Source organism: Columba livia, chromosome 8, assembly GCF_036013475.1.
Source record: "Columba livia isolate bColLiv1 breed racing homer chromosome 8, bColLiv1.pat.W.v2, whole genome shotgun sequence".
NCBI classification, from domain to species: domain Eukaryota; kingdom Metazoa; phylum Chordata; class Aves; order Columbiformes; family Columbidae; genus Columba; species Columba livia.
In genome coordinates, this window is record NC_088609.1 from 18,383,543 (window position 1) to 18,408,815 (window position 25,273).

Below are 25,273 nucleotides of genomic sequence, written 5' to 3' on the forward strand. Positions count from 1 at the left end.
AAAAAGCAGCTGTGGCACTGCCCCCGCTATCGCTAAGCATCCATGAATCTGAACGTAGTCAAGTGTCCACACAGCTGAAAGTAGAGATCAGGCTCTGTTATCAGCAAAAAGTATGCAGTATAACTCACCAACATCCTAACAGCTGAAAACGGAACCCTTGGGAGAATGTCTCATCTCATATACATCACTTTGCTGCTGCCTGTAAACCAGCTACCTCTGGTGCAGAGATGGTGTGGTTACGCTAGTGCCATGCTGAATCCAAGCTCATGCTGAGAGGCAGAGCATGTTATGTCGGGCACCGAGTTGTGCTAATGCAGCTAAATGGCACCTGGATCTGAGCTGGATCAGAGCGTGCAAAAAGTTGTGTCTGCACCCTCCTACCTATACCTTGTTATTCATACAGGCACCTTTCCCAGGTGTGTCTCTCAAATGCAAGCAGGCAATGCTAAATATATCACATCAATCTGCTCGTGATCCTGTTTGGTTGGGTAGAAGAGTAACTGGAGCTGAGAATTACATATACAATTATGGAAATGTTTATTGTGGGCCACATGAAATGCCATTCAATTGCAATGGCCAAGATATAAAGCCTATGTGCCACATGATATGTAGTTCATCTTTGGGTCTGCTGACTCCAAGACCTGCGAGAAGGGCCAAACTACTGCTGAGGTCTGATACAACATAAAGAAGTTCTGACTGTACCTGTTCTTCTTCCCCAGAAGCCTCTTACATTCCTTTGATAGCCTCAAGGATAAAGTACAGAGTTAGAAGTTACCAGTCTTATAAGATAAGCAAACAGAAGCTGCATAACAAAAGCAACAGACAATGACAATCAGAGAAGCCAGAGGATGACACTGATAAATCGAAGATTACATCAGAGCTATTAAACAGGAGGAAGATGTATAGAGCCCTTGTAGGCTTTCTGTCCCCGTTCAATCTAAAAAGTAGGAGTTAAAAGAATGTTGAAAGTAAAGATTCACTTTGATTCCTACCTTAAAGCATAGGAAAAAATGAAAAATGTGTTTGTGGGAGTGATAATCCAAGTCTCTTTGATCACCATCTGTATACATATTTGGAGCAGTATATATCATGACAACAGAATGCAAATAGGTGCTGCTACAATGCAGCTGCAAAAAGAAGATACCTGGCCAACATTTTGTAGGACCAATTCAGACTTCCTAGCTGAACCCATCCCTTCTCTCACATTAAACACAGCTGACATTTGTAATTCTTTATTCTCTGCTAATGGTACTGAACATTTTGCAAGCCTCAGTCCCTGTAAAAATGTCCTCTGCTTGATATAACAAAAGCTATCCATTCTCTTCTCTCTTGAGTATGTCTTAAATGTCTGATTCAATTTAGTCTAACATCTACCCATTTTGGAGCTCAAGGAAAAGTGTAAGCGTAAGGTGACTAAAGCCAATTGCTGTTCTCACATTCAAAAGAACTCTGGATTTCCTGAAGAGCAGGCAGACAACCCAGAACTTCCCCAACTGTCCGTGATAGTAAAGTGACAAAACTGAATGGTGTTTGGAGCAAAACCTTCCTGGGATTAAACAAAAGGAGGAAGTATTTGCACTGAACACCTCTGAAGAATCTGGATAAAAATCTTTCCAGCAAACAGATTGACTTCATGATCTTACAAGTGATAGAAAGAAGGAAGAAGATGCAGTTCTGCACACACAGTAGAACAAAATCAGACCTACATCTACGACATCACTTTTACTAAAGCCTAAAAGCCACAGATATCTTTCAGATGCTGCACTTGGGAAAATGCCTGCCAGTTCATAGATTCATATGAGCACTTTCTGTTTCCTCAGATCTCTGTAAGTTCTCACTGCACAATGACCAGGGAAAATAGTTTACAGTGGACCTGCTACATCCCCACCCAGCCTTCATCCCTGAGCTGACAATGGTCTTGCTGCAGTAAGATAGACTTAAGCTGTAGGTATTTCTGATATTCCACTAGTAGCATTCAGCAGAGTTGATTTCAGTTTTATTTATTCTGGTTTAACTTTGTAAATCCACTGGTTTCAGTGAAGATGTTGCTGTACTATGTCCAGTCAGGACCAGCATGGCTTTGTAGCCAGGAAATTTATGGTTGTAATCAAGAGTAGTTTCTTTTCAAGTAGATGGATAATGATGCCTTTTGATATACTTGAGATGCATCAGAAGTAGGACTACATTCTTTAATTTTAATTAAAGAATTTGATTGGCTGGCAACAACAATTTCTGCTCATTATATCTCATCTCTTAAATTGAACTGTTAGGGCACTGCATTATTCATTGCCATTAAAAGCAAATAGAGACTTATTACACAAAACCCCCTGTAAAGTGTAACAGATAAACAGTGATCAGAAAGTGTTTGTATCCTGAACTGCTTCATTTCTTCTTTTGGCTAGTATAGAAACATGTTGTTCTAGAGGAAACACACATGACGACTTGACAACACTATTTAGTTGTGCTTCAGTTTCAGATGTGCTGTGTCAACCTTTCTACAGACAGGGGAACCCTTTCCTTACTTCCGTTAACATAACTGCAAACATCCAGACAGCTGAGACACTGGTTTTCATGACATCTTTTAACCCTGCCCATCTTTTATGTTGTGGCTCTGAAACAGCCTGAAGAATTCTGGGTCTTCATGGGTGACTGCCTCTTTTCTACAATCACTAATGAGCACCAACACTTCCATTAACCACAGGCATGTGGTTAGGCATGCTTACGGTAAGCCTAGCTTCCCAAAAAGAAGGGATTTTTGTGAAATTATTGTGGAAAGTTCTGAGAAGTGGACATAACACAGGTAATGGATGCTGAGCCTTCTGCTCTAGTTGATGCAGTTTTGAGCAAGTGGGTTGGACTAGGTGATCTCTAGGAGTCCCTTCCAGCCCCACCTGTTCCACGATTCTGTTGTGTTCAGTTTAGCTGTTCAGTGTAGTGCCAGTAAAGCAGTCATTTCACGGAGTATATCAGAAGTGCTGTTCAACCAATTGTGAAACATTTATTACCATTCAGCAATAAAAAGTACAATTAGAGTTTGTGGGAAGCTGGTTAGTAATAGAGAAAAATCGTGAAGTGGAAGGTATGGGGAAAAAGACTGCAAAGTATATTTCAGATTTCATTTGGGGAAAAAAAAAAAAAAAAAAAGGACAGAAAAATCCATTACTAGCTTCATAAAAAAAATCTAAAGTCTCCACTGTGTTATCGCCGCAGTGCACACTTGGTGACTTTCTCTTCAGGACTCCCTGCAGAGAAGTAGGAATGTGAACATGCTCCTGAGTAAGACCCCATGCTCAGAAATGTATCCTGACATCAAGCCTGAAAACAGTTTTAACACGGGGGAAACTCCTGCATTCAGAACAGAGCTTGAATGGTATAAATTCAGCTGACACAAGAACATCTGCAAAACCTGCCTTTAAAAAAATTCCACTGTTTTTAAGACCTTGACCTCGATTAGAGGTCCAGTGATTCAGCCTTTCATACTGCAGTCAAGCCCTAGTCCAGCTATTACATGCCTCATTTCTGTTAATCTTCTCTAATTAGTTCTGCTTTCCAAGTGAAGTCTTGGAATCTAACATTTTTCTGTGCTAATAGTGAGGGCTTTGCTTTCATGTTCAAGGTCACTCCAGCATTTCAACTCGTAAAACTCATTTGTCCTCCCAGCACTTCCACTTGTACATTAAGTTTAAGTTTAGACTCTCTCAAAGACTTTTGCTGGCTTTAAAGGTATGGTTAAAAGTGTGAACATGCCACAAGTCAGCAGAGTCAAGTGAGTGTGGAGGAACAGGCTTCTTTTGGATTCATTCTCTTCCTTGAAAATGTGCAGAGAAATTTTTTTGCCATAACAATACTTTCAACCTTTTCCTCATAAGATGTGTTGCATGTTTTACAAAACATAAGCAGATTGGACTTCATAGAGTGCAAAGTGTGCAAGTAGGCAGCATCTCAATTTTACAGGTGAGAATGCTGAGCTGGAAAAGGGTGAGGTAAATATCTTCTTGCAGTGCGAGAGCCATGGAAACCCCCATTCAAACCACAAAATTTTGATCTTATGTTTCTCACTTCATATGTTATACAAACACATAAAGATAGATAGATATATACATACATATATATATAGGGAGAAGGGGATACACACAGTTTTCCAGATTTTTGGTGAGCCTGAGCTATCTACAATATGGCAAGTTTTGTGGTGTTTTTGTTTGTTTGTTTTTGTTGGGTTTTTTTGTTTGTTTGTTTGTTTTTGTTGGTTTTTGTTTGTTTGTTTGTTTAGATAAAACAATTTATTCATTCTTACAATAAATGTAGACAACCATTGTATCTGTGATTTTCATTGTTAACTGTAAGGAATTTCTTTCTATAACACTACTTTTGATTACTTTTAGCCTTCTTTATGAAGCAATCAATACACTCTTTGTAGTCCCTAACTTGCTATCCTATAGACTTCCCTTTGCAAGGGTTGGCAGGATTGAGTGAATATAGAGGCTCCTGATGGCTGAGGTGTGAACTGTAATGGGAGGAGGCATCTGAGCCCCAGGCAAGAAACACACTCTTCTCCAGCTCTTCTCCAATTCAAAACGGCAGGCTATTTTCAGGTTAACAAAACTTGGCTGGGCAAGGGGGAAAAGTCAGCCTTCAGCAATGTATAACTTAGGTTACAGCCAGTTTAAACAGCTTACTTAGAGCATTGCTGCTGCAGCTATGGATAAAATTTGCAGTTTGTCTTTAAAAAAGTCACTCAAATTTGATGCTTTAGGATTTAACACTCTCATGAATTGCAAATAGATGTAATACAAGAATAGGATTATGATACAATAGCAAGCATTTGTATGGTTCTTTTAAGTTATTTCATAGACAACAAGTAAGAAAATCTGTTAACTATTCAACCTACTTGCTTAAAATAAGTGATAACAAATATGTAAATGCAGTATTTAAAAAAATACTTAGCATTTTCACTTTCAAAAAGTTCACTCCTGGTTATTCTGTCTGAAAATACTACCTATGAGGTATTTTGAGGAGTTTATGATATACTCTTTTCAGTGGGATTTATAAAGTCATTTAGGAGTCACTAACATTGGAGGTTTTATTTTTCAATAATTGCAATGATATTGACTAATGTCCACCTAAACTCTCTAATTTGTGGTTATCCTGATGTTCAGAAACAGCAAGAAAACACTTAATTCTCACTAACTCTAAGACTGAGGAGGAAAGCACAGCACACATGTACAAAGAGCAAATTCAGACTCACTGGAAGACAAGTGCTTAATATTAAATCCTGGAAACTGCTCTAAAGCTTTGATGCTAGAGTATAGCCCCATATGAGCTGTACATCTGTCCCTCATTCATCCTTCTGAGGTCTCCTTTTCAAGGATGTTCCAGAAAAACAAATGGTACAGTGCAGGACTGTGTATGGGAGCGGGACACTCAGCACCTTGCAGTGCTGAGCTCTAAATGCAATTAGATCACGCTCTAGGCTGTTGCTGCAATCACAGTGTGCTGTAAACAGAGGATGTGGCTCATGGCCCCCAAGAAAGCATCTTAGAATTGTATTAAAACAGAAAACACTCCACTTTCCTGTAGGTGGGCAATGGAATATCTTTTCATGCTCAGCTATACTGCTTCAAAATAGAAAAAACCCAAACTTTTGAATCCCTGTTCTTCAACTTTCTCAGAAGTGTTGTTACAAAATAATCTGTCAGAAGCTTAAATCAGAATAGTGCCTTACTGATAGGTTATTAGGGACTGGAATATGGTCTAGAAGATAATGTGGGACAAGACTGTGGGAAAGGCATCCTTGCAAATTACTTTTTAAAATCCTCTTTTATAATAGCTCTAAGTTGTCACCCAGACATGTTCAGAGTGCAGTAACTTAAATATCTCCACTTCATTCTCTCTCTCTTGCTCAGTGCAGGGTGACAATGGTTTTATCAGTGAAGTATTTTCTGTAAGGAGCACTCTGAGTACTGACAGCCCTTTTCGCTGTCCCTCCTTCACACTATCACCCCTCTATATTTGCCTTGACACCATCTTCACATTGTCTTGACATTGTTCTGACAGTTAAGAAAACTCAATCACTGTAGCAAACAGCCATGACAATGTGGAGAAGAAAAAGGAAAAGCGTTATGAAAATTGCTTAAGGAACTGTGAAAAATTACAGACTAGTGACAAACAGATCTTGCTTTTTGAAAATCATATTCCCAGAGAGTTTTTAATAAAAACTGCTTTATATAAACTTCAGCTGAGGCTGGCAAAAGCCATCTCAAAGGCATCAGTTGACAGTTATAGATTCTGGACCTGAAATTCAGATGTTTTAAAGTGACAAGCCCTCTTATTGCTGTGAGTTCAGGTCCTTTACGAGGGCTAATTCAGCACACCTCCTGGGGAGCAGGGCATACTGGATCCCTGTGAAATGCTGACTCCAGGAACACTCCAACTACACTTTCTCCTAAGCATGCTGTTCAAACTGGGATCCCTCTTGGGGGCAGACACGGAAGAAAGGTGGCAGAGGAGAAAGAATATCACTACAGGTTAGCTGACACATTACTTCTCTTTGCTAATAATGAATCAGAACTTAGTTTTCTTGGTTCATGACAAAAGAGAATAGCCTAGAAAGAGAGCATCATCCCCTAGCAATCAGTCTAACAAATGCTGATTATTGTGGTAAGTGGAGTAAGTTTAGTAATAGTTAAGTGTTCCTCTAGCTGGGGTAAATTTCCAAGCAACTTCTTAACTGTTTTGAGATAGAAGAGACACAATGAAGTGCTTAAAGACCATGCATGTACTTGACAAGTTAAGCTTTGTAATGTGACTATTTGATAAAACTACTACTGATTTGACTAGGAATACTGATCATCAGGAACCATCTGGGTTTGTGGGGATTTTTTTGTTTGTTTTTTGTTTGTTTGTTCTTCCAGAAAAGAAGAACATATATACAGGTTGGGTACTAATCCAAATTCTTGGTACTTACAAGAGTACATTTCTAATACAAAAGCCACTTTAAAAACTACTTTACATTATGTTTGCATGCATACAATCCACATCTTACCTGAAGAGCGTAACGGAAGTGCATTCATTGCAAAGCAGAAAGGAACTCATCAGCAGGGCAGATTGTGTTGCTCTGTAGGTGATGTGTAGCATTCAATGCAGATTCAAGAAGCGCTGGTTCTCCAGAAGGAGCATGGTTATCCCTCTCTTGATCCATTACTGCAGCTGGCTTTCATCTCCCTAAGTAAATTAGGGAGGGAAGACAGTCTGAAGCTTGTTCCAGTTGCTGCAGAGCCCCAGGCCTTTCTCAGAGACACCAGAGCCAAGCACTTAATCACCCCTCATAGAACACAGGCTCTTCACCAGCATCCCCCAAACTGTAGGGCAAGCCTAGCAACAGACACCCAAATGGTACAGACTGTGGCTCCAGATCTATAAAAAACCTTAGTCATGCCCTGTCCACCCTTATTAGCTCCCTAAGGAGCCAAGGAGGAGCAAGGAGCTGGAGGTACTAATTTGTAATCTGCTGATAGACCTGCATGGGGCTCTGCAGATCCACCCCACCAGGAATATGACTCACATTTCTGGGGAACTAAACTTTCTGCTTTCTCAGATGTAATCCATGAAGGTACTGCATGGAAAATACAGTAATTTCTGCATGTATTTCTATCATGTATATTTAAGATTGCAGGGTAAAGAAAATATTAGTAAAAGCTGCTTGCAACACCAGAACTTACAGAAATAATCCTCTCTCCATCAACAAATGCAATTTGTTGATGACAAGAATAAATCAACATATCTAATAATGAACACATAATGCTACGAGTAAACCGAGCATGCCCGTACATGAACTGATGCTCATTTAGTTAATTTTGTGGCTAATTTCATAAGTTCAATAGTTATGACTAAAGCACAGGTAAGACAAAAACAGAACAGAGGCAAAATTAGCCTAAAGAACTATTAGCAGAAACAATATGCTTTCAGTTACCCAGAGAGAAAATTAAGCTTTAAATACATGTGCCTGAAATTGCTTGATGAAGCATGGCCTGGATCCAGTTAAGAAAAATGGCACAAAGGAGAGGGCTCCACATAAATGCAACCACTTTTGAACTATAGACTGTAATCCATAGCCTAAATGCTATGATAGATGATCATACTGCAACGGCCCTGACAAGCTGAATGACAAACATTTTGGCACTTCTTTCCTACACTGTTATGTTTACAAGCTCCCTTGATTATTAATGGATAATATTTGTTACCATAGGCTACCATGGTCAAATCAATACCAAAGCACCTTGAAAAGACACCACAGTAAATTAAGTAAATTAAGTAAAATATTTTGTTCCTTTTAATTGAGACACTGTTTGAGGAGTACGGTAATGGCACCTTGTTCTGTTCAAGGCTATCTATAATTAATAACCCAAACGATCAAAGGAAATGTGATGCTAAGAGAAAACAGCTTTTGAGAATCCCCAGGTATTAAGTACTGAGAATTACTTCCCATTCTGTTCTGCAGTCTCTCAGCACAGTATGTTTTATGATGCCCTTTGGGATCATAAAGCAAGCCCTGTCACAGAGTGCTTTGCAAAAAATGCCCCCAGCAAGATAGTCGCTAGATATTTATCATGTATTTGTTATTGTCATCAAATCTTACTTAATTTTTCCCTGGCCAGACTTATATTATTACACAGATTTCATTTATTTATATAGCATAATTTAATAAAAAGCAGGGTCTGAATGCTGCCCTATAATATACTCTGTACTGGTAAGTCTGGACTGATATCACTGTGAGAAAGATTTTTTTTTCCTCCCAAAATAGAATATTCTTTCTTTTTTTTTTTTCATAATTTTATGGCATCAAAGTTTTTTAAGATAGAGCAAGCTTCTCGACGTCAAGCTGTGGAGGCTTTAGTTTTCTCCTCCTGCTTGCTAATCTTATCTTCCCCTCTTGAGCCACTAGCGAAGTGGATGCCAAGATCCCCACCACCATCTTGAGCTCTCCATGTGTCTTAAGAGCAGATTTGTGTGACAAAAAGCTTCGCTACCAGTGCAACAGGCATTGATAAAGCTTATCTCCAGGGGAAGAGCAGACCAGAGCAGCTTTATTGTCCTCTGGGTCATTTCAACACAGCTCTGGAGGCAGCTGTATCACCCTGGGGAGCTGGTGCCACAGGTGACCTTGTGTCCTGGGGCTACAGCTGCTGCAGGCTCACTTACCAGCCACACAAAGTTGCTGTAACTTCCCATTGGTGCCCTGTAAATCCAAGCCTGCTTTGGGTCAGGCCTCACAGGAAGAAAAAGGAGAATGTGTGGAAAAAATAATCTAAGGCAGATAAGAGAGAACTGGAAAAATAAGGAGTCAGATCTGCCTCTTTTGTGAAATAAGCAGAGGAAAAAAAGGAGAATTTTGTATTAAAAATACAAAGCCTCCAAAAATGTCATCACTACACTGATTGCTACTGGATAGTATTTATTTATTAATGGTTTTAAATTTTGGATAATTTTACTGGCAAAAGTCCTACTGCTCTAATTTCAATGAAGATTTGCTGGATACCTCCTAATTTCTAGCAGATATTTAACGCCCTAGTGGCAGGTGGGTTTATTCTAAAGCACACCACCACATTGGGCGTATAGAAACAATTTGGCTTTTAGTGATATTCCTCTAATATGAGAGGCTTATTAATTAGTGTGTTCCCCAAGGAAGGTTCCTGGACACACCCAGACACTGGTGAATATTTTGGTTTTGCTCTTCTTCCACAATGAAGCATCGTACAAAGATTTCAAGAGAAAGGCATCCCTGTTATACAGTGGCTTTTCAATACCTGCTCTTGCTCTTCCTTTAGGTCAGTCCCTCCTCCTTAAAGGATGCACACCCACTGGCTCCTGATACTTTGAGTCAGAACAGAGACTTTAGCGTTACAGAGGTATAAGCTGCATTTGAAACAGCTTTGGCTATGGCTATACTGCTAAATGATCTGGCGCTTCTGCAGATCATGTATCACATTACTGAATTAGTATTTGTTAAAAGTTTCAAAAAATCAGGCATAAAAAGGGGTTTGGGAATAAATTAATGTCCAAAGATGTGGTAGGTTGTTTTTTTTTTTGGTGGTGGTATTTTTTGTCGTTGTTGTTTTTGTTTGTTTGCTTGCTTTTCCTGTTATTGTTATGTAGGAAGAAAGGAAGGAAAATTGTCACCTCAGTAGAACATCTGGACTACTGTGACACAGACTGCCTTGAACACTCTGAGAAAGTCATCAAGTGACTCAGCCAACCAGACAAGTGCTACAACATAGAAATATGCCGGGGCTGATGAAAGCAAGAGATGAGAGCAAGAGTTCTACCAGCCCTGTCTGTCCTGGCAGTGTCACGAGCTCAGTGCATTTTGCCGTGAGCAGCACTACACAGACTGGTCATTGTGTTCTGCTGCAAAGTGTAAGGCAGCCAAATCAGCAGTATAAATAGCCACGTGATAGAGCCAGCTCCTTACCTGAACAGAACAGTAAATGTCAAGCTAAGGGCTTGCTTTGTAGATACCAGTAGGGTAAGAATTCAGACTTTCCTAGCAACCTCCAAAAATTCTTGACTATCTCTCACAGAAATCGTTTCTGTTGTCCTGCAAAACCACTTCAGTGCAAGTTTTCATATGATAGAAAAGACATGACCTGCAGCTGCCATTCTCTTGGCTTTTATTTGACTTCCATTCTTTCACTTGATTATACTGTATTGCTGTCAGGTGCAATCAAATTCTGGGATGTCATCAAGTGAGGGCTTGGCCAGTCCTCTCTAGGACTGTAGTATGGACAAGGAGAGAGTTGTGGCTCTCAGGGAAAGGTGAAGCTGGTGGAACAACATCTCTGTAGGTTATATAGTGTGTTGGGGTGGCCATAGAGTTTTGACATTAATCAGCAAATAGTTTGTGAAATCAGGGGAGAGGAAACCATGATGGTCTGTGGACTAAAACTAGTAATTTCATATCATGTAGCTTGGAATCTTATTAGGATCTGCTTCTGAGCTTATTCTGGAAATAAAATGTTGGAAAATCATACAACAAATCCTCTGTTCCAAGTCAGTAGATTTTTTAGGATGCTACAATACAGACTTTGCAGGTCAGGAAAGCTGCTGCAGACATTGTGTCAGAGCCATGACCACCTCAGAGCTTCACTGTTACATGACACAAGCCTTCGAAAGACTAGCCTTCTGTGAAAGTTCATGTGATAGCATCCTTCTATTGGGCCTGTAACTGATTTTTAGCTGGATGAGGTCAGCGAAGGCAACTTGTGCAGATGATCACATCATTGTTCTTCACCAGTCTCAGCACTATGACCCTGGCCCTGTTGGTAGCAGCTCTCAGCACAGGAGTCAGGAGGAGAGCAGACAACACCTCTGGTTGCACCATTTCCCCCATTAGACCCCAGTCTGTCCCAAAATACAGGAGCTGTGACATTTCCTAAGCAGTCTCTAAAGCCCAATTGGTAATTAGCTCATGCAGAGCTAATTGTAGGTGGTTTCTGTTGAGAAGAATTTAGTAAATAACAAGAAGGGCTGGAATGTGAACTCCTCTACAAAGTTCATGCTGGAAAAGAAAGACTTTGCTTTCTCTGTACTCACTGTGCATCATAGCCATACTGAAGCTTTCTTCTGATTCCTGAGGCATCCAAATGACAGTGCACTGTATTTCCAGCAATGTAATGCTGATCTGCCACAGGGTCAGTTACTTTTTTAGAGTCTGGGGAGACAAGAGAAGCAGCATTATGATTTTTATGTGAGAGTACTGTTACATAGTATGTAAATTAAATTATGTGAGAAAAGGACTACGCATTCAGCAAGCCTGGAGGGCCAGCGTGCACTCCAGTAGCTATGGATGTCAGTGTGATACTGGTCTTAAGTTGGAGCTGATCATGCTGTTCTGCTGCATTTTGTTGGCTTCAGCAACATTTAGTTCTTGGCTGTGTTACTGAAAACCTACTGGAGGCATTTTCAACATCTGCACACAGCAGTACACAGCTTCGCACCCAGAGACTTTAAAACATTCATTTCTTCACAGACTTCAAAGCAGAGCATAGTAAGCCAGCTGGGAAAAGGAATAGATCTATAAAAACCAGTCTGTGTTTTGTCATGGTTTTTACCCCTGTTTTAGTATGTTAAAACCCATCATTTTCTGAATGTGCATTTTGTTGCTAGAGGTTTGGCTGTGCAGAGGGGATATGGTGCACCTGATATAATATGCCTTGATGGGATCTTCTTATTATTTATCCTAATGCTATAAAACCAAGTGCTTTTGGAGGCTATGTTGAATTGAGAGTCATCAAAACCTGGCTGTGAATCTGTGTGATGCACCTGACAATAATGTTTCCCATATGATTTACTAGCATAGTAAATATTATCAGTATGCACGTACATATTTTCTTGAAGCCAAAATTTAAGCATGATTTACAGAGGAAAAATCTTAGTTTCTGAAATCTGTGACAAGCAAAGCAGAGGTGAAAAGATCTCTCACCAGTAGATAAATTTGTACTCCATGTTACAGGTTGATCTGATGCATTACTAGCAATTAGAGTTTAAGCTTATCCAATTTTGACTCACAGAAAGAAAGCACGCCTGGGTCAGTGTTACAGATATTTGAGACTATGCTTTAAACTCACAGCATCTTTACATGCTACTGTATGTCAGAATCACTGCTGTATACTGTTTTTATATTAAGAAAAGGAGAAATGAAGTGGAGGGCAGAACCTTTAATGGAGACTGAAGAGGATGCCTCCTAATGGCTTTCAAAAGCAAACACCACATGCACACAGAATTTGGACCTGAAGTCAATTTTGTACTCAATTTTTAGCCCCTCTACCCCAGGCTCAGTAGATCAAAGATTCATCAGCAGTTGGTGGCATTTCTGACTGCTTTTTTTTCTTGTGTTAGTAGCTGGGTGCAGTGATAGCACAGCTGCTTCCATGTTGTAACCCAAATGAAATCTCAGTGCTGCAAGTCAGCAGTAGCTGGTCTGTGTGAGAGGCAGCGTCCCCCAGCTCAGCCACAGCCCCAGCAAATTGCTGAGGCTGATTCAGTGGGAGCCAGGAGCTCAGTGGGAGCCCCTGTCTTACACAAACCTGAAGTGCCACAAACTCTTTCCAGACTCCGGAGAAGCTGTGAGACCTTATGTCTCTCAAGGTGAGATGTGGCCTCTTTGAGAGACAACAGCTCCTTTGCTCCCTATTTTTCCACTATTTGGAATTCAGAGAGAACCAGGAGCAACTGGATTTCACCCAAACTCACAAACTGACAGTTTTACACTGTGTTACTCCCTCTGTGTTCCTGAAAATCCCCCCATTGATGCAGAGAAGAAGTGAGAGCATGCTTTGGTCTTTCTGCAATCCGTTTTACCTCTGGCACCATTTGCCTCATTATTTTGCTATGTATCTGCTTCCAAGGTGCACGTTTTATCCTTCCTCCTAAGCACAGCTGTGATTACATGTGGTATCTTTCCATCTGCAAGCACGGCTTTCATTTTTCCACTTCCCCAACAGCACTTGCACCCCTCACTGGGTTCACATATCAGGTTTGGAAATCCCAGATTATGCTTCCATTAATTTAAAAGGTTTGATACTGCCATCTTTGTACCTCTTGGGAGCAAGGCAGGAGGCACACCTTTCACAAAAACATTACACATCTATCCATCCAAACAAGTTATTCTTGACATGCTGAGAAACCTCACTAAGAGCAAGCAATACAGGATAATATTTTAAAGTATAAGGCATAATTCATACCCCTAACTAAACCACTTAGGTTTTATCTCTTTATTTCTATTTTTGCCAAAACATTCATCTCAGAGGAGAGATCTTTGCACACACAGCTCTGTGTGTTGAGTTATATGGTGAGGATGTCCCCAGCTTTAGTGAAGCCCTAGAGGAAAGGTATTGATTGAATTCTTGAGACAAAGGCATTTAACCTGCAGAATCACAAAATCTTTCCAATAAGCAATCAAGTTTATTACCTAAATAAAATTGTTTCAGATTTTAAGCACAAAAAATTTTCCATGTTCTTTGCCTTTGAACTGCTGATAGAAAGGCAAACTTGAAGCTGGCTCCCAGGTTCCTAGCACCACGTACTGTGGTTGCTGCTCATGTGCCTATTTATCTCCCATGTCCCTGTGTGAAGGAATCCTTTTCTGTAGTATTAAGAATAAATTCTGCTGTGTAAATTCAACTAAAAAGAAATTTCATCACTTTAAAGGGAGAAGGAACACCCTATTACACTCATGTCTTTACTCTTCTGCAGACTTAGAAGATAAGAATTTGGAGAAATATTGTGAAACTAAGAGGAAAGTTGTATTCAGATAGAGTGTATACAGTAGCTTGCACAGCAGAAATCAGTTCAGTTTCTATATCAGTGTCTGCATCATTTACTGTAATGGATATCACCTTCCTTCTGGGCCTGATCAGCCACTGTCCTGCATCTTATATAGACAAAAACATCTGTGCATAGTAAAAGCACAATAATCACTACGCTCTATCAACTTAAACTGCAGTGCTGTAGTGCTAAACTAAAGAAGTAGTGGATTAACTCTTTTATTCACATTAGAATCCACTCTGCATTGCTAGTAGCACCATGTCATGATGGCAAATTGAAGTGAAAATCGTCCAAATTCAATCTGTAAGAGCCCTGCTGAGTTTCTGGTCTGATTCTCCTCCTGTTCCCAGCACAGACACTAGTGTATGATACAAAATAAAGTGAGAGCCAAAAAGTATTTCCTGCATTGAAGCAAAGTATAGAATTGAAGGGGGGGACTATGAGAAGAAAGCATTTACCTCGCTTTTGAGCTGTTTGGTTTATTTGTCCACTGCTGACAAAACAACTCCCAAGCTAATGAGCTGCACTCATTCCTCCCTTTTCTCCAGCACTCTTGCACTAGCAGGAAAGCAGCCGTGTGTGTGTGTGTGTGTGTGTGTGCGCACGCCAAGCGAGCGCCCCTGAGCTTGCACACCTCACTGTGGTGTGACAGAACAGTCACTGCATGGCTGCTCAGTAGGAAAGCCTGTCAGGTCACTGTGTTCAGCACCATACATCAGCGCAGCTGTACGGGTTGCTGCCACCAAAGTGCTCGTAGGGTGAGGAGCTCTGGGACGGCACAAAGGTAAAAAGATTGTGAAGGAAAAAGGTGGGCAACGGTAACGGCCTTCATTCTTGGGGAGCAGCACCGAATTAGCGTGAGCTTGCAGAAATGTTTGGAGAATAGTGAAATGGAGACACTGATTTAATAACCAGTTCTGTGATTTGAATCACAGATAACTTTAAAATGTTTTCTGAACAGCATCTTAAAATTTTAAGTTGTTACTCTTAAGCTAATATATGATACTTCTGCTTCAGAAAATAAGTTGTTAATTTACTTTCCTTGTTTTTGCTGATACAAATGTGCTTGAAAACCAAACTGGCTTTTTTTGACAGAAATGGAATATTTGTGTAACCCCCTTTTTTCTTTTCAGCCTTCATAGTGGTGGTTACTATGGTAATAATTGTAATTCAAGATTTAAAGCCTGAAAGTGGTTTCTATAACAACATGCTAGGATGTTTTGGACACAAAATTGAAGTTAAGGATTAACCCTTTTTTACCACAATATTTGTAGACACATTGACACAGTGCTTGCTTGTTTGGCAAAAGTTTGTTCCTATCTTCCCAAGGTATACTTTTTTCACATAGCAGACTGAGATATAATTCCAGCTGTGGATAGAACAGGTCAGGTCCTGGGGCTGGGCTTCCATCCCAGGTGAACCTTGCAAAGGAGAAATGACACCATGGTTAACCACAAGCTGCTCCTTACATTAAATAATTAGGATGGTAGATAACTGTTTTGGGACATGGGCAGGGAAGGGGTAAAATAGTGTTAGTACAACGTTTAGAAAGTTTGAGACTTTAGTCCGGAAATCAGAACTGTGTGGGAAGACTGAAATGGTCTATTCACAGAGAATCTGGATGGAAAAGCTGTTTTGGGGGCTCAGCTAACCCCTTACCTTGCTCTGTTTTATCCAGAATGGCACAGTTTCGTGTCCTTTTCTTGCCTTCTGCCAAATGCTGTTCCATGAACAGCATCTCTGTCTTTCAGTCCATGGTGAAGGTATCTGATCCCAGTCTCTGTCACTGTTGATTGTGCAGCTGTGCTCATCTCTTCTCTAGTTCTTCAAGATACATCAAGATTGAATATGTATTCACACCCACAACTTTCTAAGGCTGTCTTTGCAAGGAAGTTTGTGTCATAGCGATGAACTGTATTTTCTTTGTCATGGTGCACACAGATAACCTGAGATATGCCAAGTTATACCAAAACCAAGTGCTCTTCAATGCAGCACTAAATGTCTTGGCCAATATTTTAATATTTCTAGTTAAATGCTAATTATTTCAAGATCTTGGTAAAGTCACAGAGTTTGATATTTTAGTGACACAGATTCACACACTTGTTTTAAAATCCCATGGGCAAGTTTTAAACAAGAAACGGACGCAAGTATTGAAGGTTCTCATTTCTAACTGCAGAGGCTGGGCTATCTAAACTCTGGCTACCATCATATTATTTCATGACTTCTACAGTGAGCATATTTGATCATAAGGTAAGCCTTCAGTTGTGGAGAAATGCCACATGCTGTTGTTGAGTCAGCAGAAGACAGACCGAAGTAATAGCACTAAGAGAAGCAATGGTTGCTTCATTTATCCCAATGAAATTTTATCTTTCTAGAGCCTGACCACAACCAAGATGGCAATTCTATAAGCTATTTTAGCACATTAAAAACACCACCACCACCACCACCCCCCCCCGCAACACACAGATTTTTTTTTTAATCGCATTTTTTTTTCCTATTGTAAATTGATCATTTTCCCTTAAGAGTATTTTTCAAGTTTAATTTCTCAGGTCATAGACCAGCATATGGGTTTTTGCTAGGTGTTTCTTTTAAAAACGTACAAGTTAATAAAAAGCCAGATTTTTCTGTGAACTGCTTTATCTGCATTAGGTAATGTAGCTTTCTAGTTTTAATTCAAACATGTGAGTTAATAACTCCATTAAAAAAAAAAAAAAAGAAAGAAAGAAAAAAAAGAAAAAATAAATAAGCCGTCCTCAAATCACAGTAAGCTCATCAATGTTGATGACTGTATTGGTTTGAAGAAGTTCACTAACTTCACATAGATTTTTTTTTCTAGGAAATAGACTGTCTCTTTTAAGAAGGTCACAAAATCTCCGCAGCATATGTAAAAGATGCTAAAGCTGCTGGAGTTGAGAGCTCCTGTGAAGCTCAGAGTCCTCCTTCAGGGGAAGGTGGCACATTTGAAGAACAGTATCAGGAATTACAAGTAGCCTTCAGGCATGATGAGGTGATTAGTAGAGTGCAGGCATGAGCCGAAGACAATTGAACTCCAGTTCATAAAATTGCAATTAACAGTGATTGAAATTTGATTTTAAGTTCTGCTGCTGATTATGATATTTACACTAACTTGTAGGGAGAGCCATGTCTGGAAAGAATAAGTCTTTGCTGAAAGACATTTCTAGCAAAAGCAGCCCAACACAGTTTGCTAGGTTTTCTTTGTGGACTTTGAATGGCTGAAATTGTTAATCATATTCTCCAAATTGGGGATCACCATTTTACTTTACTTTTGATTTTATCAACTTAAGATAACAGAATATTTGAAAAGCACACATGAGCTGTCTAGCTTTCTGATTCAAACAAACAGAAAAGCCAACTAAATTGTCAGGAAAGATATAAAGATGATCTCTACAAATTTTTTTCTGAGGAACACTAGTTTCCTTATCAGGAATCAGAAGAGCTGTGCCACATTGCTTTGGCCCTTTCAAAACTCCTGCCCTGTTTATGTTAACTTGCCCACTAATCTAATTTTGCCCTCCTGTGCTCATTGTCACACACTTCCAACACCCAAATTGTCTTGTGTCACTTCAGTGTTTTCTGATCAGTAAGAAATCTTCACCAGTGCAAAACAATGCATATTTAGTGCTGATTAGTTATATAAGCTCAATTATTCATACACTAACAGCAACACTTTAATGAAGTAAGCGTATCCAAAAGGAAAAAAACTGTCTCTTTCTCTGCATTTCTTAATAGTTTGCACCGACTCTTTTAAGATGGAGGTATTGACCTGTTTCTGGTAGTTCTGAGGAATTGCCAGTAGATGGCAAGCTTTACTGCCAAGAATTTTGCTGCCAAACATCTCATCTTCCTCAAAAGGATTTAACCATGGGGTAAAATGTTTGGCACTAATTCCGCTCGTAATTAGATTAATGTACCAGTGTTTATAAAGAGACTGATGATTACCTCAAGTGTCACTCAATGTAAATCCAAAGTGATCAGCATTTTGTTTCCATTTTTATAATGTTATATACAAATTTTAAGACTGTCAGAACAAGTCACTGCTGAAGTGACCGTAATTGCTTAAGAACAAAAATGACTCCTCTGCATATCGGAGTTAGAACATATCTGAGTTAGAGGCCTTTACAGGTTCTTCCTCTGCAACCTTACATAAAGAAGAAAAAATCAAGCCCCCCCAAACGCTGAAACATTTCCACCCTCTTTCTGCAAATGTAGGGGAGAATGTTCTTCAACCATGAGCTCAAGCTGAGCCAGCCTTTGCATCTGACACCACCATACTCTGCCACATCACACCACAGAGCATGGGGGACTCCAGCTTCCACTTTCCTCTCTCATTTCCACGTAGCTCTTAGTAGGTTCCCAAATCCATCCTTTCACGTGGCTCCAGAGCAGCAGGGAAAATGAGTTTCCATGGTGTGGGAAGGGAAACAATATAAATAACTTGTCTCAAATACGTGGAAAATGGTGCTCTACCTCACAGTCCAGGATCCAGGGATTTTTCTGAAGCACTCATACCATTTATGGACATGACTTTTCTCAAAAAAATCATGGGAATGTCTTGGTGAACTACATACCATTTGATAACCACAGTAGGATAATTGCATACCCTTTGGCAGTCAGCTTTTTGAGATGCAGTTTTGCTGCTGGGGCAAAATATAGCACCCTAACAAGAACTCTTGGTCCTAACCTTTAAATCACAAGTAAGCTAAAGCTCAACAGTGATTACAACTTTGCTAAGACCTTCAGAAGTCTTGTGATCCTCAAGATCTATACAAATAATAAAAAACATGGCACAGCATATTAGAATTTAGATAAAACGCTAAAAACTTAATTGCTTCGCTGTAAATTTGTAGTACAAATCAGACAAAAGCATCCTCTAGGGATTATTTTTTATATTGAATTGTATGTTGGCAGTTTCTACATAAGAAATTTGTTTTGTAAAAGCCAGAGGAGCTGAAATTAAGATAATAATTTAAAAAATCCAGGAAAGGTTTTCTGTTTCATGTTTTTCCCGTTGTGGTGTCACCTTGGAGACAAGTTGGTTGCCTTGGCTATGGACTATGCTTTTAGGGCTTGCTTTCCTCTTCTCTCATTTTCCATCCACTACTACTGCCTTAGAGAGCTACGAAGCTTCTTAAGCAGTGCTCAGAGCTGGTTTGTTGCCATCAAAACTGCAGGCTGGGAAATGCTTCAGTTTCTCTGAGGCACAGTTATTACAACAAACTGAGTTGCTGCATGCAAATTATATCTGGAAAAGCAGTAATAATTAACTAAATTGCTTCTTGTGCCACAGTGGTCCTATGTAAGAAGCACTTGAATGACTGACCTCACCTCTTGTAATTTACACCTTATAATAGCTAACATTGTAAATTATTCATAGTCAATTTCTTTGAATTTGCAATTTTTCTTCAAATACACACTTTTAATGAATTTTAAGTTGGTAGACAGACTGAAAAGAAATCTCTTTAAAGTTGTGCAATCCCAAGAAAACTGTGGGATGCAGAAGTTCCTAAGGAATGCAGTTTTGCTCATTTTAACCATAATTAATAGATTGCAGTAAGGTCTTCATTGTCCACGCTAAAGAAAATAAACTAAATATATGGGTAATATACAACATTATGTAAACTAGAACATCAGAACATACATGAGGGTGTATTGAGGAGGCGAAAGGTCCATGATACTGCTTACTGTGGAGCAAATCAGTACATCGTGGCCAATTTATTGACTTTTGCATTCGGTGAGATCTGTGAGCTGGGGAAATACAACTGACACCCCATTAGAATGAAATATCTGCTCCCAGTGCAAAACTAAATGAACATTAACAGGTTTAGGGATGGTCATTTTAAAGACAGACTAAATCAGAAATACTATTTTTGTCCTGTTTTTCTTCAAAGAACAGGAGGTAAAGCTCCAGTTGTACTCCTGCTAATCAAGAATTAACTTGGTTTCTTAATCTGGTCTGTTTTAGCCTGCATTAGATAAAGATAATCTTTATGAAAAAAAAAACATACCTTTTCCAGATGTTTCTCTTCTGCATCTCTGGTAGATACGAGCATGACAACAGCTAAAAATAGATCAAACAAAAACATTTATCGTATTTTACTCATACCTGCAACACCCCAAAAGAAACAACCAAGAAACTATTTCTGTGTAATCCTTAAAACCACTGTTAGTTTGTTTTAAATTACAATGTCACTGTTACTATCAATGTTACTACATCAATCTCTATTCCACTTGTTTAAACAAGTACTACTTAGGTATTTGACTCAGTAAATGTACCCATTTATGAGCATAAAGTTCATTGAGATTGATGCTTTTTATTCTCAGAGACATTGCTGCTCCTGTGCACACCTCAAGTCAAAAGACACCACAGTAACATAAAGGCACATAAAACTTTTCCAACCCCCTCATTTATTATCATAGTGTCGTATCTACATAAGCCATCTTTCCTAAGCTGGTAAAGCCTTCTGAGGCTTTCTTGCTCCAATTCCCCTTCCTAGGAGGAAAATAAAACCCCACCCCAAACCCCCAACAATTTAAATTATATTATGTATTAAAATACACATTATGAAAACACACAGTCATCTGTGTTATCTGACAATCCCCAGTGGTTTCTTGTCATCCTCAGGTGACCAGCCCCAGCCTCTCACTTCCCCAGCAAGTCAGGGATATGGCCCAGGACTTCCTCAGCATTGGTTTAGCCCCAGTTATTGATAATCATCTCAACATGCTGCTTCTCTTTCAGTGCCCCATCTCCTTCCCTATCGTGTCCACTCTTCTGAATGTAAGTTCCAAGAACCAGGAAGAAATTAGAAAGTGGTGGTAGATGTGTCTGAATTTCTCCAGGTTCAGCTCATTCACAACACCCTGTTAGCACAAATATATGCTGTTCTGCCATTTATTTTCAAATAACTGCTGTAGAAGACACATATGCTTCATATTTCCAAACAAGACTCCAGAATAAAAGTATAAACTGAAAAAAAAGAAAATAGGATGTTTACAGGACTCTCATATAGATGGTTTAATGCACCTTTCATTCTCAGCTCACTAGTCTTTCCCTTCTGAAACACTACCTTCCCTCCAAAAGGAACATTCAGCTTTATTTCATAGATTATTGTCCAAGATAGGACTGCTTTTTTTCTCCTATCCCATGATACAAGTATTTTTTCTCTAGCAACATATCAAAATATTTGTTTACAGTTTTACCCTCATATTATGAGAAATGTCACATTGTAATCACACGGGAAGTCCCATGGTATTCAGATGTTTGCTATACCGTAGAGGATTACTTATAGCATAATGAAAATCAGTTGCAAAATAAGAAGTTGTACTTGCTAAAACTCATCATACTCCAGATTTTCCAATTTGATCAGTAGGAATTAAAATACTATACATGTATTTGACTTTTGGGATCAGTATTTGTATGGTCCACGTCTTCTAGGTGGTTTATGCCAATAAATAACTATTTGCCTTTCTTTTCTCCATCAATCACTGTCTATGAGGTTTGATCTGCCATTGTTTCATTTTACCAGTACAGTATTTGGAGGCAGCTACAGGACTTCTCCCACTAGCCTCTCCTCTCCATTTGAAATCTTGACTTTTAGACCGAGATAGAGGTCTAGAGAAAACAGCCCATTTGCAATCACCCCTTTGGCTCGGCGTCCACAGCCTGGAGTCTGATTAAATTTAACAAATTTCCCAAACCTGTAGGATGTGTGTTGATGATTAACGCTGTTTCCACTGACCCATATCAAAGTAATGGCAAATCATGACAGATGCAACATATTACGAGATTAATTTAGTGATCAATAGAACCCCATTGCACTCTTTGCCTATCTCTGTGCTGCATGTAGAAGACCCAATAATAGCACACATAAAAGTTCACAAGTTTCAGTCTGTTTCACTTGAGATTGGCAGCGAAGCTGTGATTGCAGAGGATTCAGTCCAGGTCAACACACCTACCTCAGGCACTGGGTATCTGGCACCTTGCTGCTATTGCTCAGTATACCTAACACCAAATTTAAGGCAGCAGGTATATACCTACATATGTATGTTATGCTTATCTGAATACAGTCGTTTATTTTGTTATGGAGACAATTAATTATGACTTTAGAAAGTCACACAGTTTCATAGCATAATTATTACTTTATTTTCCTAGAAAGAACACGTTTCACTACTTTCACTGCTTAAATTCTATCAGTGTTTCAGTTGTGGGTTATGAACAATGCTGCTAACAGCTCACCCCTCCTTGACTGGGGAGTGACGAATAGCTATTGTCTCAGCCAGTCTTTACAGCAACAAGGCAATTCCAGTAGCCTTTAATTACTGCCGGAGCTCAGTTTCTGGAGGATAAGGGACATGTTTGCACTGTCTTTACAGTGTCCGTCCAGCCTCAGAGGCTGGAAGGCTCTCAGAGAGATATTTTTAATCTCAGGTGTTTGGGAGATTCTTTGTGGTATAAATGCTGTACAGCTGTTAAATTACTATTTATAATCAGGAAGTCAAAGTGCATGAACCACTTAATTGAGCTGTAACTGCACCCAAGTCATTTAACTGTCTTGAACTCTACTACAAAAGAAGAACTCTCACCACAAAACAAAACAAAGTGGTATTGAACTGAAAAATGTGGTTCAATTCATTTTTCTAGTAAAAAACAAAACTGAAACGACAAATAACAAACAAATTTATCTTAAATATACCTAAACGCATTCCATATTGTTGGATAATTGTTGACAACCACCAATATTGTTCCCACTGTACTCTTAATATAGTGCTAAGCAATCCTGAAATGCCAAGCCATGGATGATGGAAGAGGCGAGAACAGGAAATTACAACCTACTCTTATTTTCATAATTGTTTTCCTTTCACATTTATTAGTCTACTAATACGTGTTACAGTTACCAGCCCTGTTTTCTTCTCAACAGCCAACAGTTAGAGCTCTTGGATTTAAAGCACAGTTGCACTTCTTTCACTCTTGGTTATTCCCAGTGCCGTGGAAATCCTCAGGACTTTTTGCTTTTCCTTTTTAGAGTCACTTTGCATGAGGAATGACTCCGGGTGCCTGTCAAACTCTTGCCAAAAGAACTCAACATGCATTCCTGGTCATAAAGATGATGCTTGCCATTGTGCAGATGCATCCATGGACAGTGTGGAAGAACTCTGCAATAAAACCTCTGATCCTTGCTCTTCAAACCCTTGTCTTCAAAATGCTACCTGTTTAAGCTCTGCTGGAAACCTCAGCTTTACTTGTGAGTGCCCTGCTGGTTATAATGGACCTACCTGTGAAACAGCCGTCAGCCTGTGTGACACAAACCCTTGTGAACATGGAGGCACCTGCCAAAACAGCCTGGCTGGGCCCATCTGCCTTTGTAGTGCAGGATACACAGGTGCACTCTGTGAAATGGATTTTGATGAATGCATTTCTGAACCGTGCCACAACGGAGCGCTGTGCAAAGATGGGCTTGGTGAATACTCCTGCTACTGTGTCCCAGGCTACCAAGGCAAGCACTGTGACCTGGAAGTGAATGAATGTGTGTCAGATCCGTGCCTGAATGGGGCAACGTGTCTCAATCAGGTAGGACGGTATGACTGCCTCTGTCCACTTGGGTACACAGGTAAGCACTATTGAAACAACTCTTTCTTTGCATCATGGAGAACCATCATAATTCATGTTCCAAGTTCAATTCCCCCAGCCACACATTCATTTAGTCATATCTGTATTTACATCTTGCCTTCAGCTTCAACACCAGTGGCTGTTGGTGCATTATGGGTTACCTTATCACTGTGAACTACTGATATCAGATAAGAGAAGGATTAAAGAAATCTCACATCTACCAAAAGCTACAGAGCAGTTTCATGAACATTAAGCTATGTCAAAGGGCTAGTTAACTTTTCTTTCAAAAGAAACATTCTCAAAATGCTTGTCCTCAGAGTGCTATACATAGTTTTTGATCCTCAGACAAAGCCTATGTTTGACAGGATTAAAAATTAGATCCAATTAGATTTGCTTGATTGCTAATCACAACAAACTGTACCGTTAGATCTAGACATTTCATGTTAACTTCCTCTCCTTTGCCCTTGCAAATGGAACATTATGTAAGTTAAATAGAAATAAAAGTATGATCAGGTTCCCAAACTGCCAATTTTTTGGTAATCCAGTTTTATGTGGCTCCATTTTTAAGGTGCGGGTGTGATTTTTCTTGCCCACTTCCTCTACTGGAGAGCACATAATCCTTGCAGGAGACAGCTCCCTTCCAATTTCAAAGCTGTATTCGGGGTAGAACCACAAGAGGTAGCACACTGAATCATTAAAAGGAGAAAAGAGGGGGCATTTCAGTGATAGACTGCCAGTCAAGTTAGCAGAGAAAAAATAGTCATACAGCAAAAAGGGGGAAAAAAACAGCTATTGCTTCAAGTGATTCAAATGAATAAGAAATGAGAGATGTGGTTTACAGCTCCATCCCCAAATCCCCACACAGGAGGGGAAGTCAGAGGTAAAAAGCAACTTTCCCGTGTCTGACACAGCGCTCGTTGGAAGCCAGCCCTCAGTTAATATCCCTCATGAGCACGGAGAATGTTATTTGAAGGAAGCTTTTTACCTTCCCGCCACCCTGCTGCTGCCAGCGGGTGTCTGAGCCCAGGCCAGCCAAGGAGAAAACTACACAACCAGGGCAAAGCCAAAGTGCGGAAGGAAGGAAAAACCTATTAACAACCAGCATGGTTACTCTGCAATGATCAGACTCAGCCCAGACCTCCTGTTGTATTCAGGAAGCTGTATTTGTTTAACTGGCACTGTTAGTGGGGTCCAGGTCTGGACCCATAGCCTGGGAACTCAGCTTGAAAGAGGCAGAATATACACCTTAGAGACAAAGAGAGAGAAAACATAATAAAACAGTAAAGCCCAAACAAAAAGAAATTAAGATTTAGAGCAACACAA

General features: G+C 39.7%; 1 protein-coding gene across 12 annotated transcripts in view; it reads left to right on the forward strand.

The window, feature by feature from the left end:
- Nucleotides 1–25,273, forward strand: part of CRB1 (crumbs cell polarity complex component 1) — a 118,970-nt gene that overhangs the window by 9,147 nt on the left and 84,550 nt on the right. For 11 of the 12 annotated variants that reach the window (XR_010474314.1, XM_065072343.1, XM_021294124.2 and 8 more), the window contains exon 2: nt 23,367–23,951. The exons of the other annotated variant lie outside the window; for it this stretch is intronic. Coding sequence is in view for 10 of the 11 variants with exons in the window: in XM_065072343.1 (XP_064928415.1) it covers nt 23,367–23,951 (585 nt within the window). In the remaining variant the exon portion in view is untranslated. The remainder of the gene's footprint in view (nt 1–23,366; nt 23,952–25,273) is intronic. 12 annotated transcript variants of the gene reach the window in all.